This window comes from Quercus lobata, chromosome 12 (genome assembly GCF_001633185.2).
Source record: "Quercus lobata isolate SW786 chromosome 12, ValleyOak3.0 Primary Assembly, whole genome shotgun sequence".
Classification (NCBI taxonomy): domain Eukaryota; kingdom Viridiplantae; phylum Streptophyta; class Magnoliopsida; order Fagales; family Fagaceae; genus Quercus; species Quercus lobata.
In genome coordinates this window covers 843,922-858,571 of record NC_044915.1, presented here as the reverse complement: position 1 = coordinate 858,571, position 14,650 = coordinate 843,922, and the positions used below count along the sequence as shown (strand labels likewise).

General features: G+C 35.5%; 1 protein-coding gene across 1 annotated transcript; it reads right to left on the bottom strand.

The window, feature by feature from the left end:
• Nucleotides 1-682: 682 nt before the first annotated feature.
• On the bottom strand, nt 683-10,458 carry LOC115972126 (zinc finger protein 830). Its single transcript, XM_031092286.1, has 7 exons — nt 10,170-10,458; nt 9,452-9,551; nt 6,305-6,515; nt 2,636-2,927; nt 1,609-1,684; nt 1,450-1,496; nt 683-1,355 (listed from the first exon to the last, which is right to left on the bottom strand). The coding sequence occupies exons 1-7, from the start codon at nt 10,256-10,258 to the stop codon at nt 1,175-1,177; spliced, it is 996 nt and encodes a 331-aa protein (XP_030948146.1). The 5' UTR covers nt 10,259-10,458; the 3' UTR covers nt 683-1,174.
• Between the last annotated feature and the right edge of the window lie 4,192 nt (nt 10,459-14,650).

The following is a 14,650-nucleotide window of genomic DNA, read 5'->3' as shown; positions in this document are numbered from 1 at the left end:
CATCCACTCATTTGAAAATGAAAAGGATTTTAACATTTTTATGGTAAAATTACCTTAAGAACTCTAGAGGATTTTAATCCAAGAACATTCAACATCAATTTTCAAACTTGATTGATTATTTAAATGCCTAGCCATTGCGCCAAACAGTTGGGAATGGAAAGACAATACTAGAAATCATGTCTTCATCTATCAATTCACTAATACTTAATCACAATCTTTGTTTGCCTTTCAGTATAAATAAGAGAACAAATAAAAAAAAATTAAAAGTAAAAGTTAAATAATAGATGAATTTTTAAGCTTATACAATCTAAAGTCACTAAACTGAAGCCTTTAAGCCTTAGCTTCGTGAAACCAAAGAAAGAGCAATTGAAAGAGTTAAACATATTTACAAAGAGTTAGAGAGCCAAACAAATAAAATAAAAGGAAAAATTGCAAGAAAAAAACAATCTGTCAGAAAAATAAGGATCAAGCCTTGTGACCCACAACACAACCTAACACTTGTTTCAGTGAGTTGGGTTCGGGTTAACTTGTTTCTTATCAGTCCATAAATCCCTACCCATGTCAATATTTTTATTTTCTCTTTGGGTTCGGGTCCAAAACCCAATTTTAATAGGTATAATTTTTTAGTTGCCAGACAAGCTACTGTCTACCAACAACCTCAAGAGTTGAAATCGCTAAGGCAGAAAGAAACAAATTAATCAAGTTCATTTCTTCCAGCAAAATTTTGTAGAGAATATAAGCGTGCCATTCACGCTAATTCAAGGAATATTTACAATGTTCATAATTGATAATTTGACTCACCTCAATCCCAGAATATCGTATACAGAATCATAGCCGTAAGGCCAGAATATAGGCTTAAAATGTACATTCTTATGTTGCACGTCATTGACTGCCACTTCTCTGAAATGCATGTACCCCAGGGGGCTATCCAACACGGTGGGAAGTTTTTTTTTTTTTTTTTTAATAGCTTTATCCTTTGGCAAACCAAAGAATGTTAGATAGGTGATAGTTTCTCTAGATGCAGTAAGCATCACCAACTCCCATTTTTTAGCTTAAAATCTAAAGAAAAGATTGATATGGTGGATTCCAGTTTGGATCAGACGAGACATCACATTTTCTGGTTAACATTTTAAGATCATACCCTCATAGATACCAAAACATCTGCCAAGCACGTTCACAAGTGTTGGGCTCTCCAATCAACTGCAAAATTCTCATCACTGTCGTCCTCACTGGATGATTCTTCATGGATGGACTCCTTGGCAACACCATCAGAAGCTTTTCTACGTTTGACAGACCTGGCAACCTGCAGTTCCAATTTCTTCTTCTTCAACATTTCCACTTTCTCCCAATAGGTTCTGCAAAAAAGGAAATGGAATGAAGAGTATTGGCAAAGAGGATTGGAGAAACAGGATGTGAAAATTTAACCAACAATCACACAGCTGAACTTACTTCTGCTCGACAGATTCAGCCTCTTCTATCGTTTCAGCAGCATCAATCTGCAATTACAATTGAAACAACAGGAAAATGGTTTTAAGTTTGTAGTGTGGTTAGATCACATGGAAAACTAGAATGCAGAAATGAACAGATTGATTATATTTTAACCCTCACCTCCTCTTCCTCAAAACGGTCATCCACCTCCTGCAAGTCCTCTTGAATCAACTTTTCAAATTCCTTGTACTCATCTCTAACAACAACCAAACAAATTTTCAAAGTAATGGTGTGTTCCATGCCATTAAAGAAAAAATAGGAAGTAATAAAAAATAATTTGATTTCTGCTCTAAATTTATTGATGAAAACCTCCATCGAGGTTTACAAATATAGCACCAAACTACAAATACGGCAATGGTCAGACCTCAGACAAATAGTCTTCTTTCCTGTGGTAGCTCATTTGCTAAGCTTATTGCACAAATTAACTTTAAGCATCGCCACACAATATGCACATTAGATAACTGAGTTATCAATGCAGGCAGTTTTGATATCAAATTAAGAATATTTTCGATATCAATACAACTATAGATATTGAAGAACCATACAACTGAAAGTCCACTTCTTCTATTTGTGGTACGCAGCAGCATTGGATAAGATTTAACCATAGAAGATCTCATAAACAGGAGGTGAACTACCCTGATTTGTACTCCAGCAAGTCCATGTATTTATAATTCACTATGCAATTTTATATGGATGTTCACTTGGTGATTTACATATGTTCTAAAACATATTTGATCTGACGATTTACATAAATTCCTTGATCAACAGCTACTAAACAAGACAGTTCCTTGTAATATTAAACGCCAATTTAAGTCAACAAAGCAGCAGAAACCATGAAGAAAATGATGATATTTATCAGCCATACTAGTTACAGGACAAGAAAAGGGGCAAAAAAAATTGATGAAGTCATAAGGGCCCCAAGTAATTATTTCCCAAAAATAACATCAAAGGAAACCGCTGAAAAGACCTCTTTGCATTACAGAACTTTTCTTAATACAACTGTGTAAACTTGGTTGCAATTTGATGGAGAACCAATATTTAGAGCAGATAAAATAAAACAAAGGGAAAAAATTACAATTATATTAACATTTGACGTGAATATAAGAGAGCATGAAGATGCAGAGATAACACAAATGTAGGAACTTACTTGATGTCTGGCTTAACAGGCTTTATGCCACGTGCACGCAAGTCAGCATCCTTGTTATCAAAGAAGCCTTCAGGTAGAGCTCCCTTTGCTTGATTGATTTTAGAACCAGCAATCTCTTCTGACTTTGATGTACGCTCCCCAGCAGGCTGGATATTTATTGCCTTTCCAGCATTACCACTAGGCAGTCTATCTATTTCACTCACCAAGTTTAAAGAACTCCTCTCCTCTGGTAGAGCAGAAGCCCCAGTCTTTTTGTATAAATCAGTCTGCACTGACTTGAGCGAATCCTTTCCTAATAGTTCATTAATAAGTAAATAGAATCCCTTCCTATCAGTAAATAATCACAATTCACAAACAAGTTGAACTAGGGAATTAAATAAATAGATGCCTATTTTGGTACCTAAAATATACAAGAAGTTTGGTCCCTAAATTAAAAAGTTTAAACCAAGTCTATATCATATTCAAAAGGGTTGATTACACTTTACCAACTAATGGTTTGGGTCAAGTTTGAGTTGCCAGCTTATGCATAAAAAGTTGCACATTACCCACCTAAGGTCACATCCTTTAATGTTTTTTCAGGCCCAAATTGTTAAAATTTGTATGTGCAAAATCACATGCCTTTAAAAGAACTACCAGAAAATACAATAGCAAACTCATTAAAATCTGAATGCATTAAACTTCCAAACCAAGAGCTAATACAATTAGACCTCAAGAGAGTTGAGCATATTAAACCACAGATTGAATACTCTAACTAGATACAAACCACTAATGGAAAGTGTAATTTCCCCTAGTTTTAAAAAAAAAAAAAAAATCCAATTAATTCCTTTCATCCCTATCTGTTTAGAAACCATGATAGTTCCCATCAAAAAAAGAAACATGACAGAAACAGCAGACTATTTTTGGCTATTCAATTCAACAAAGTAAGAATACCATCTTTGTATTCTATTCCCTCCCCCCCCCCCCCCCCCCCCCCCCCCCAACTCCACCCACCCCCCTTCTCTCTCCCCCTTTTTAGTATTAAAAAGAGAGAGAGAGAGAGAGAGAAAAAAAAAACAAACTCTAACTCATACTTAGATGATCCCCTATTGCTCTAACGGGGGTGAAGGACGTGACATTTGAGCTAGAGCTCATTAGCAGGCATTGAGTCCTTGTTAACTCAAACTGATTATCAAATTGGATTTTGGAGAACAAAGGTTTGACACAGGAATCAGTGCTAAAGAGTACATGAAAATGGCATCAATGGAGGTTTCACGAGACGGGAGTGTCAAAAGCTTCAGCCAGCCCAATCTAATTCAAAAACCAAGCCAAGATGATTTTGAAATCCAGCAAATAAGGCCAATTATTTTGAATGAATTTTCCCTCCAATTCAGAAAATTAATTAATTATTTTGTCCAAGAAACCAAATAGCATTTAATTAAGGTTTCTAGGAAATATTACAACTGTAAGGACACAATTCTCTGGCGGCCCAATAAGGATGTTGGGCTCGCGCATGAAAGATCCCTCACAATATGATTTGTAGAGAGTGGGCTTGAAAAGCTAGCCGTTGGTCACGGGGCGGTGCCCTGTCCTGGTTTTGAGGGAATTTGTGTAGAAAAAGGATTTGGGCTTGAACGTTTAAGCCCTACGGCATCGCATCCTGTGGGATGGGCCTCCTCGGACTTGATCCGAGGACCATTAGGGTCTTACCCCGGTTACCCGGCGATGCTTTTCTTTCTGTAATCTCAGGTGTTGTTGAGATGTTCTCACCCAGATCATCTCCCTTCTTCTTTTAGGTGGAATGGGAGTCCCCTTCAGATCTACTTACTTTCTTCTTTTATACTAGCTTGCATTCGCTGTCCTTCGTCCACGTGTAGAGTCAATCTTTACAAAAACTGACATTTGTCCCATCAGTCCAATCCCGGAATTGTTGGGGATGGTTTGATAAAGCTAAAGAGTACGGCTCTGTCAGGGGCAGCGCATTGAATGGCAACGAGAGCAGCTTTCCTGGATATTCTTAGATTCTCTTTTAAGCTTGGCCCTATACCGGTTTTATCCTTCTTCTTTTGGTGAGGTTTTGGATCTGCCGAGGACTGAGTTGTCCTCGGCTGCACCACAAAAATGTTTGGTGCTCTGCATTGTAGAGCTTGGGCCGTAGCTCTTCTCGGCTCGGGCCTTTGGACTCTCTAAGGGCGAATGGGCCTGGTCCATGAATTATTGGGCCCCACAACAACCATTATGTTTTTTTTTTTTTTTGATAGGTAATAGAACTTTTATTGAAAAAATGAACATCGTGTTCATGTATTACAACCATTATGTTTTAGTTATCCTCTTTTAATTTGTTTCTAGTTTCAATGAGTCAAATTTGACTATGGTCTTAAAAATGTAATGTTTTAATTGCTATTTTCATTCTCCTATGCTTAGAAGGTTGTTCAAAGCTTCCATATAAGCTATTTGGCTGGAATGAACAAATCAAAGTGTATTTTCAGAAAAATAGCCTTTGTGCTTTAAGAAGAATGATTTCTTCTATTCAACTCCTCCCTTACGTGGATTCCTTTTGGTGGCAAGTTTCGATTTTTGTATCTTTTTGGGTGGTGATAATTCTCATTCAGTGGTGAGTCATTTCAGGTCTATATCCTCAGTAGAATTCCTTGGGTGGTGATTTTTATTTATTTTTTAATAAATAATCGGAGTAATATTATTGAGGAAAAGAGAAAGGAAAAATACAAGTTGTTCATGATGATGAACACAAGAAAACATAAACAAACAACAAAAGGAAATTACCTTCTAGTGGAAATAAGAATGGACTTGGCCCAAGCTACGATCATAGATAAAATAACCTTCTAGTGGAAAAAAGCTAGCTGGGCTTACAACCGTGAAAATCCGAGAAGACTACCTTTCTTGAGGACCATAACCGAAATAACCCACTAAACCTTTTTCCCGAGGTCACAATGGTATCTTGGATAGCAACTTCTCCCTTGGCTGGGACCACCCATCTTCCACGCTTCCCCCTAGGAACACAATGAAGAAAACGCAGAACCCAATGTAATAGTCACCTCCGCATTAATGAGATCCCCCACCTTAATGTCAGCCACATTAAATGCTGAATAACTGGCCTAAATAGTGAAACACCCCCAAAAGTCCTCTTTCATGATCAAGAAATGGCAGGGGAAAGGTCTAATGGGATTAGTATCTCCCAAAGCCAGCTAGGAGCTAGATAGCTGGAGGATGAAGGGGAATGGCTATAAAAGGAGGAGAGCAACAAGAGAAAGGATCCAGAAAATAGAGAGAGAAAGTCTAAGCAAGAACTAGAGAGAGAGTGAAAGCACTATTCTCCGGTATTTATACTCTTGAATCTTCCTTTTGTACTACAAGAATAATGTTTCCACATATATAGGAGCTCGATTCAACTTATTTGTCTTTGACTAATTGCTTGATCTTCCCATTGTGGATTCTCTTCCCCATATTTTAGAAATTAGTTGTGTAGACCAAGAATACTTGTGATTGAAATAGTTTTGAGTGTTTTTGACCCCCACAGTTCTTAAACAGATATGAATAGGACATTATTAGAACCTTTTGACTCTATCTGCACTTCACATTTCAGGGACAAAAATTGGTGGTGAACTAAATAATAACAATACTGACAAATGATAGTTATTATGTTTAGAAGAAAAATCAGATACAAGCTCGTACCGGTTTTTAGCTTTTTCATCTCATTGTTGTCAAAAAAATTTGGAGGGAGCACAGATGATGATGACTGATTTTTGGGCACTTCTGGTGAGCTTTCAGGTTTAACACTAAGCAACTCTGTAGATTTAGGTTTAATCAACTCTTTATGGGGCTCAGCTTTCACATTGTTAACCCGGGTTAGTCCAGCTGCATTAGCCTTGATGGTATTTATTGCCTGTACCAGCAGAAACATTCAATTAGTAAATACTCATTAAGAACCAAAAGAAATATGGAGAGGAGGGGGGGGGGGGAGTCAGAAAGATATGCCATATAAAATACTTATCAAAAAGAAAAAAGATATGCAATAAAAAATATAATCAATACAACAATTGTAAAATTGGCTCAAAATGAAAAATCCCCAAAAAAAAAGTACAAATCAAGGAATATTTGGCAATAACTAGTGTGAAAGTATACTAAACTCCCAACCCCCCCCCCCCTTTTTCTCTCTCCATAGAAGAAAATCCTAGGGGTGATATCAGTTCAGTATGATTAGTGTTGAAGGCATTTTTTACACCAAACTGAGGCTGTCGGTTTTGCCATATTGCTTGTACATTGGCACCAACAATTGGTTTTCTAGGTTTTGCTTTCATTTTCTCATCAACCAAAGGAAACAAAGAAAATCAAAAGCCTTAGACAATCCACCAACACTGAAATCCTATATGGAAGAAAAATCTCACTCTCACACTTACACCAACCACCACCACTGAAACAGAGGAAAAATATGCAACCCAAGCGTATTAAAAAAATAAAAAATAACCTTTTAGTTTTGGAGCGTTTGCCACTAAATCAATCAAAACATGATAACAGAACCAGCAAATAAAACAGAAAAAAATTAGGAAGATAAACAAAACAAAATATCCTAAGGCTCAAGTCAATTACAAAATTGATATCCATGAATTCCTTTTGTGTTCTCCTCCAATGTTCATATGAGAGACTTGGATAAAATTAATTGCAGTAGGTGATTTGCTCTTAGATTATATGCTCTTAGTAAATTTAACCGGAAAATGAGATAGTTTTCAAGAAAATGAACCACTTTCCAAAAAACATTAATGCTAAAACAAACAGTGCGTCAATTCAAAATACAATGATCAAACAAATTTAAACAATGGATTATAAAAGAACTAGCCTTTTTTCATGTATTAAACAAGTGCTTAAAAGGGTAGTTTTCTAATAAATAAATTAGACTTAGTCTTATGCCTACATGTTAACATAAGAAGGGCTTCAGTGATATTAATTTTCACTCAATAGACCTCAAAACCCACTTATCCAGTCCTGCAATAGCATTTAAGGCATTACCCTCACAGTTACTGACACGGCATTACCTTACATCCTACTACCATTACTAGGCCATCAGTATGTTATAATAGCCTCTCCAAAAAATGGGGGGTCGGTTGTCTACCATCATCTCTCATCCACAAAAGTGAGAGTTTTGTACACTAGGTACGACCTTTTTATGTTATAATAGCCAACAAAAAAGTACAACATGCAAAAAGAAAGTGAAGTGGCCTTCCCCAACAGTTTTTGTGACGTAAACCTTTTGGTAAAAATCTAAATTACCGCAAATAATTTAATTTAATTTAATTTAATTTAAAGTTGGGGTGGGGAATAGAGTGAAATTTTGGACGGATAGGTGGTGTGGAGACCTCCCTCTCCAGTTGGCTTTTCTGACCTTGAACACTTTTGTTGCAAACAAAGAAGCCTCCGTAGAATCATCTTTGTTGTGCCAAGGAGAGGGGAATAGGAGAACTTGGGATGTTCGCTTCATCCGGGGTCCTAATGATTGGGAGGCAGATGTGGTGGTTGATTTCTTCCGAGTCTTGGCTCCCAATCAGCCCCTTGTGACTGAGGGTGATCGTATGAGATGGAAATTGACAAAGAGTGGGGATTTTACTATCCGCTCCTTTTATCACAAGCTTCATGGTTCTTCTTCCATTGTCTTTCCATGGAAAGGTACTTGTAAGGTTAAGACACCCCGGCGTATCTCTTTCTTTGTTTGGACAACGGCATGGGATAGGATTCTAACAGGTGATAATTTGAGGTTTAAGGGCTACGACTTCGTTGATTGGTGTATTATGTGTCGATGCTGCAGGGAGACAGTGGATCACTTGTTGTTACATTGTGGAAAGGCTTATCGGCTGTGGTGTTTTGTTTATAGAACCTTTGGGATTTCATGGGTCCCCTCTGGCACGATGTCAGATCTCCTTTTTAGCTAGTGGAATTGGTTGGGGAAGCGTCCATCTCACATTTGGAATTTAATTCCATTGTGTCTGATGTGGTGTGTTTGGAGGGAACGCAATCGGCGAACTTTTGAGGATTTGGATAAATCCAATGACCAAATGCTCGTTCTCTTTTCTGGTTCCCTTTTTGATTGGGCTAGGGCTTGGGGACTCACATCTAGTGATTCTCTCCCGCTCTTCCTTAGCTCTCTTCTTCTTTGTTCTTAATGTTTTTATTCTCCTATGTTTGTTCTTTTCTTTCTTTTCTTGTACATTTTGTTGTGCTAGTGCTTTTTTGCATTTAGCAGTTTATTGAATATACTTGCTTCTTACCTATCAAAAAAAAAAAATCTAAATTATTTATAAATATATATACACATTTAAAAATTATAATCCTTACTGAAAAACGTACATTAATCATAAGGGAGGTTTTAACCACTTTAGAGTAACTTTACAAGTACATCATAAAGCATTGCACCCTCCAACATTCATAAAGACAGTGTTATATGGTTTTTTCTTTTTTTTTGATAAGTAATGTTATATGGTTTCCTCTTATTCACTTTAACAGGGATGAATAGAAAACCAATATCAGACAGTGCCTTCTCTAACTGGGAAATTTCTGAATACAACCAAGTAAGCATAGAGGAACTCTCACAAATATCATCATTGCACTTTCCAACCAAAAAGGTGGGAAAAACCCTTAGAGTTGAACACACTGCAATTATGGAAGATCATAAGTCATAATGGAGCTACATCTAAGCATGTCAACCTGTGTATATACATGTGATTTGTTTATAATCTAATATTTTTATGAGTGATCATATAAGCTAGAGCCCGTGATATATTTACATGTCAAGGATTCATACATGATATGGTAGGGATCGTAAAAAATCACCTCATGATGTTTACGAGAAACTTGGTGGGCATCCCAATGGGATTCAGATTTCAAAACGAGGTCACAAACCCTACAGACAGGCTGCTCAAGCTCATTGTACCTGCATATATTACAAGAAAAGACAAACATACAGTAAGAAACTTCATCATGAACAGAATAACATACTTAAACAAGAATAACTAAACACGCAATTCAGAATCTAATATCAGATGTATAGTCCGAGCATCAAAATTTATAATTAAAAAAAAAAAAAAAAAAGACAACAGCCAGTTGGTACGATATATGTCCTTTTATAAGTTATAGAATATGTAACTAAAGTGAATGTGTACACTTCTCCCTCTAGTAACATATTATAGATATAACTCTATCTCAAGCACCCAAAAAAATCAGTATAATTTTCCATAATCTTTTTTCTTTTATTACTTTTTGAGATGTAGGAGAACTTCACTTGCAGAGCATACTGTACAACAATACTCACTGTTAACCAAACTCCTACGAGCAACTGACCCCACCAGCTAGAACCAGTTACCAGGTAATCCAGGGGTTTTTCATGCCCGATGAGCTAAGCAGTTTATTCTCGTGCCCATATAATCTTCCATAAGCTTTATATGTGTGTGTGTGTGTGAAAGAGAGAGTGTACTTGGGTACCTAAACAAACATCGCCAAAAACAATTACTAACTGCAAAGTTCACCAAAAACAGAAGAATGAAAAGCTAACCTTACAAGAGGAGAATCTATGCGCTTGTCTTTCTTCTTTGCGTTCAATTTAGCACGATACACTGCCTTTTTCCTCGCTTGCGCATCCATTCGATTTTTAGTTTAGGGTTCTCTATTCTAATTTTCGAAACCCCCAAACCAAACGTTAAAATCAATTAATCAATCCAAACCAAATCCAAATGTAAAATTTCATAACACACGCTGAGTAAGGGGTTTTTGGTTTGGGTCGGTGCTGGATAAGTTTGTAAAGGTACAGAACGGCGCCGTTTACTGTATAAAACTGAATAAACAAAAAACCCTCGGCTTTCTTTTCTTTTGGGCAAAACTTATAAATTTAGGGCGGTTGTGGTACGGTTTTGAGCTATTTTTGGCATCATATTTTGCAGTATAGTTTGGCCAAAATTATAACCGCATATCATCTTAGTTTTGCGATCATAGGTATAGGGTAGTGTGATGTATAAGGTGTGGTTTGAATAGTTTTGGACTAGTATATTTTTCAAATTTTGGGTTTTTCCTACTCAGCCTAACGGTAGTGTGCGTGGGACACAGTGACTTGAGAGAGATTGAAATCGCATATCGCACTTGAGAGAGATTGAAATCACATATCGCACTGTATCATGTGGTGCGGTACACTGCTACCTACGGTGTAGTTATATTATTTTGCGAACGATTATGATGCGATTTTTGTAGCTTAGTAAACACCCCACCGCTATTTTTGTTATACTTAATTGTGACATTTTGATATGGGTTTTAATTTTTAAACAGTGTTTATCGCTAGGCAAAGTAAATAAATAAATAAAAGAGAAGGTGATTTAAATTTAACGGTGTTTGTTGGCTTTGGTTAATTGGCCACGTGGCTGGAATGTAATTAACTTTTGTCATTTTCTTTTTTGTTTTCCAATCTTATAACATTATTTTTCTAAAAATTGTATTTGAAACCCGATTTCAAAACACAATATTGACGTGATTTGTGTTTGACTCTTTTTTGAAAACACGTTTTTAAGAAGAGAACCAGAAAAAATGTGTGTGTTTGGCTCTTATTTTATAAACAAGTTTACCTATTAGTTTGAATGATTGATTGAGATTTGAAACAACAGATGGTGTGGACTTCACACAACTTTTCTGTTTATTCACAAGATTGCCACTGAATTTAGTTCTCTGTTTTCAAAAAACATCGAAAATTTTGTTTCTTATTTTTTTTTTTTACATGAAAATTGGATTTGGTTTTATGAAAACTGGAAACGATTGCCCAACAACAATCGCACTACTAGGGGAGGTTGTATATTATGTTTCTGTAACTTGCGTCCTCTCCCTCACACGAGGGTGGATGCATATTATGGAAACATGATGGATTTTCTTCTAGTAGGGCCCACGATTTTTAGAAAACAAATTAAAAAAAAAAAAAAAAACATGTTGAAAACCATTTGACTAAACAGACTCTAGGATCTAACACAGGGACTTAGGCTGTGTTTGTTTTGGGTGTAAATGATTTTCGAAAATGCTTTTCCGGAAAAGTGGATGTTTGGCTGTTACTGAAAATTCAGTCAAACTGAAAACAAAATTTGGTCAAACTGAAAATGTTTTCAGTTTGACCGTAAAATAAGGTTGAGAGGGCGGAAAATAATTTCCGTTCTCATTTTCACTTCAAATCACTTCTGCCCCAGGAAAATAGAAGAGAGAGACAGACAGATAGCAAGGAAGAGAGATCGCACCAGCACCCCAGTACCGACGAAGGCGAGATCGATCCACATCCAAGAGCTCCGACGAACTCAGAAAACCCAAGACCGAGCTTGTTCGTCAAGCAATGCCCAAAGAGAGAGAGAGAGAGAGAGAGAGAGAGAGAGAGATCGCGCCGTCAAACCCATTCCTCAGATCGCGAACCCATAAATCGTCAAACACATTTGTCACTGATCGTCGCAAACCCATAAATCATCAAACCCATTCGCCACCGATCGTTGCGAACCCAGAAATCGTCGCACCATTCGTCAAACCCAAGATCGTCCCGCCGATCAGCTTGCTTTGGGTCAATCTGGTCAATCTTGTCGCCGATCCACTTGCTCTCTTTGATCTTTGATTTTCTTCTTGTTGTTGTGGTGGCGTGGGTGGTTCTTGTTTTATTGTTCTCTGATTTTGGGTTGATCTCTGATTTGATGAATTTTTTTTTTGTTGGGTATTGAGAATTTGGGTTTTGATGAATTTGGGTTTTGTTGGATTTGATGATATATTTGTTTGGAAGCTGAGAAAATGTGAGAAACATGATAAAAATGAGTTTTCTAGAGCATTTTCAAGAATACAACCAAACACCATAAAATATTTTCCAAAATATTTTTTGGAATGCAACCAAATACTTGAAAATATTTTCCTTTCCCAAAAATAGCATTTCCGGAAAATATTTTACGGGAACCAAACACAGTCTTAGTGTTAGTTTGGATTGCGTTGAAATGAAATTTCGGCACATTTGCATCTTTGTCAGTAGGTCTCGTGCACTGTTCATGGGACCCACAAGTTGTCTAATTCAACAAAATTTTCATTAAAACTGGGTCCCACGGTACTATTCACACATTTAAAAATTATTTTACTACAGTATTTTCAGTTTTCAGCAATAAGTGGTATCCTAATAGACCCCTTAGATTTTTTTTAGAGTTCTCATAATAATTCCACCATAAGCTTCTTAAATTATTATTTATTCCAACTATTTAAAAATGAGTGATTGTGAATTTTACTATGTCATCAGTAAGTTAAATGGATACCAAAAACTGATAGTCAATATTTTTAATAATATTTATGATGTATGATTCATGCATTTCAATATGAGTTAATAAGATTATAAGGATTTAATAGTATAATTAATCTGACCATAGGATACCTTAGTTTGGAACTGGCGGCTAGGCCATAGTAACAAATAATATATATGACAAAGTTTTGTGGGTTGGATTGGATTGTCAACTTTTTATTTTATATTTTATGGTGGGTTGAGTTTGGTGCGTGTCAATAAATTCACAAATCCGCCTAACCCGACATGACTTAACTATATTTAATATATATTTAAAATATATATTATATAATTTTATTATTTAATATTTTGTTTATCAATTGGGTTGGGATAAAACTATATAATATCCCACTAACTTTGAAGTACTAATAAAATAATTTATGTTAGTTTGGTACCATGCTCAGGTTTATTAGGTTATAATTCTGCTTTTATTTGTTTGGTGTTGTTCTAAAACTCAATTAAAATTAAAAAAAGAAAATATCTAACCCATGAATCCAACCCAATCCAGGAGAGTTGGGTTGGACCCTTGTAATGAGTTTGGATTAGGTTGGGTTGAATTTTTTTCAACTCGACTATGATGGAATAGATTAAAAATACCTCTCAAACTGACCCATGCCATTCGACAATTTCAACAAATTGTGAAACAAGTTATGTTTTTTTTTTTTTGGGAAACTTGAAACAAGTTATGTTAAGTATATTTTTAAACTTTTTGTTTTTTTGGTTTGTTTAATTATTAATATGATAATTGGAGGGGGAGTGAACCCTGTGTATGACGAGAAAACCATCAAATGCCAGCTTAGACTTATTGTTATAATATAAGGTCATTTCACGTTTTCTAAATACAGGTACAATAGTATTTTATTTTAATGGGAATTTTTTTTTGAGAAGATATTTTAATGGTATTAGTTATTATTATTATTATTAGATTATTTATTATTTTGAAGAAAGACCAAGATAGGCAAAACTGCGAGTGTCCTTGAAGACGAAATAGAAAAGCAAACTCTGTATGCGTGCGTTACACCTAATACCGCAGATGATTTCGTGGCGCCACCTAGAATGCAGACGAGCAAATCTAAAAACACCTCAGCACCCACCGAATATTCCAATTTTATTTCTCACACAAGAGAGATGGAATACGATGCCACCCACCCACCCAAGCAAAATATCACATGCACGTTTTTTATTTTTGGACCCAATTCAATTCTAATCACTATACACCCTGCATATTTCTTTTTTTACTATTTTTACACTCCTTTTCCTAATTATTACCAAGAGTCACTTCTCTCTCTCTCTCTATATATATATATAAAATAAGCAAATGTACATTTCCCTTTAATAATAATAAATTAGTCAGTAATTCACGCAATGCACAAGAAACTTTAATAAAATATTTAAAAAAAAAAGATTTTCTCTTTCTTTTATTTAGTATATAAATATGAATTTTGATATTATGATAGTTATTACTATACGTTAATTATAATTTTCTCTGTGTATAAAATATTAAATACAAAATTTGATCATTATAATAGTTATTAATGAGCATTTATTTTGAGAATGTTTTATATGAAACTACTATAAATATAATTATGATAATTAATATTAGGTTTTTAATAAATAAAAAGTTAAATTTTGATACAGTTCTTTATATGCTATATCTTAAGTTTTTCAAAAAATTTAAACATGTATTTGCATTGATTAATGTAGTAACA

Bases quoted from the DNA above. Each gene is read 5' to 3' on its own strand.
- LOC115972126 (XM_031092286.1), bottom strand. From the start codon at position 10,258: ATGGATGCGCAAGCGAGGAAAAAGGCAGTGTATCGTGCTAAATTGAAC. The intron at 1,685-2,635 runs GTAAGTTCCTAC...GGTTGTTGTTAG, and splicing joins CCTGTTAAGCCAGACATCAA to AGATGAGTACAAGGAATTTG. The intron at 1,356-1,449 runs GTAAGTTCAGCT...CCTTTTTTGCAG, and splicing joins GCTGAATCTGTCGAGCAGAA to AACCTATTGGGAGAAAGTGG.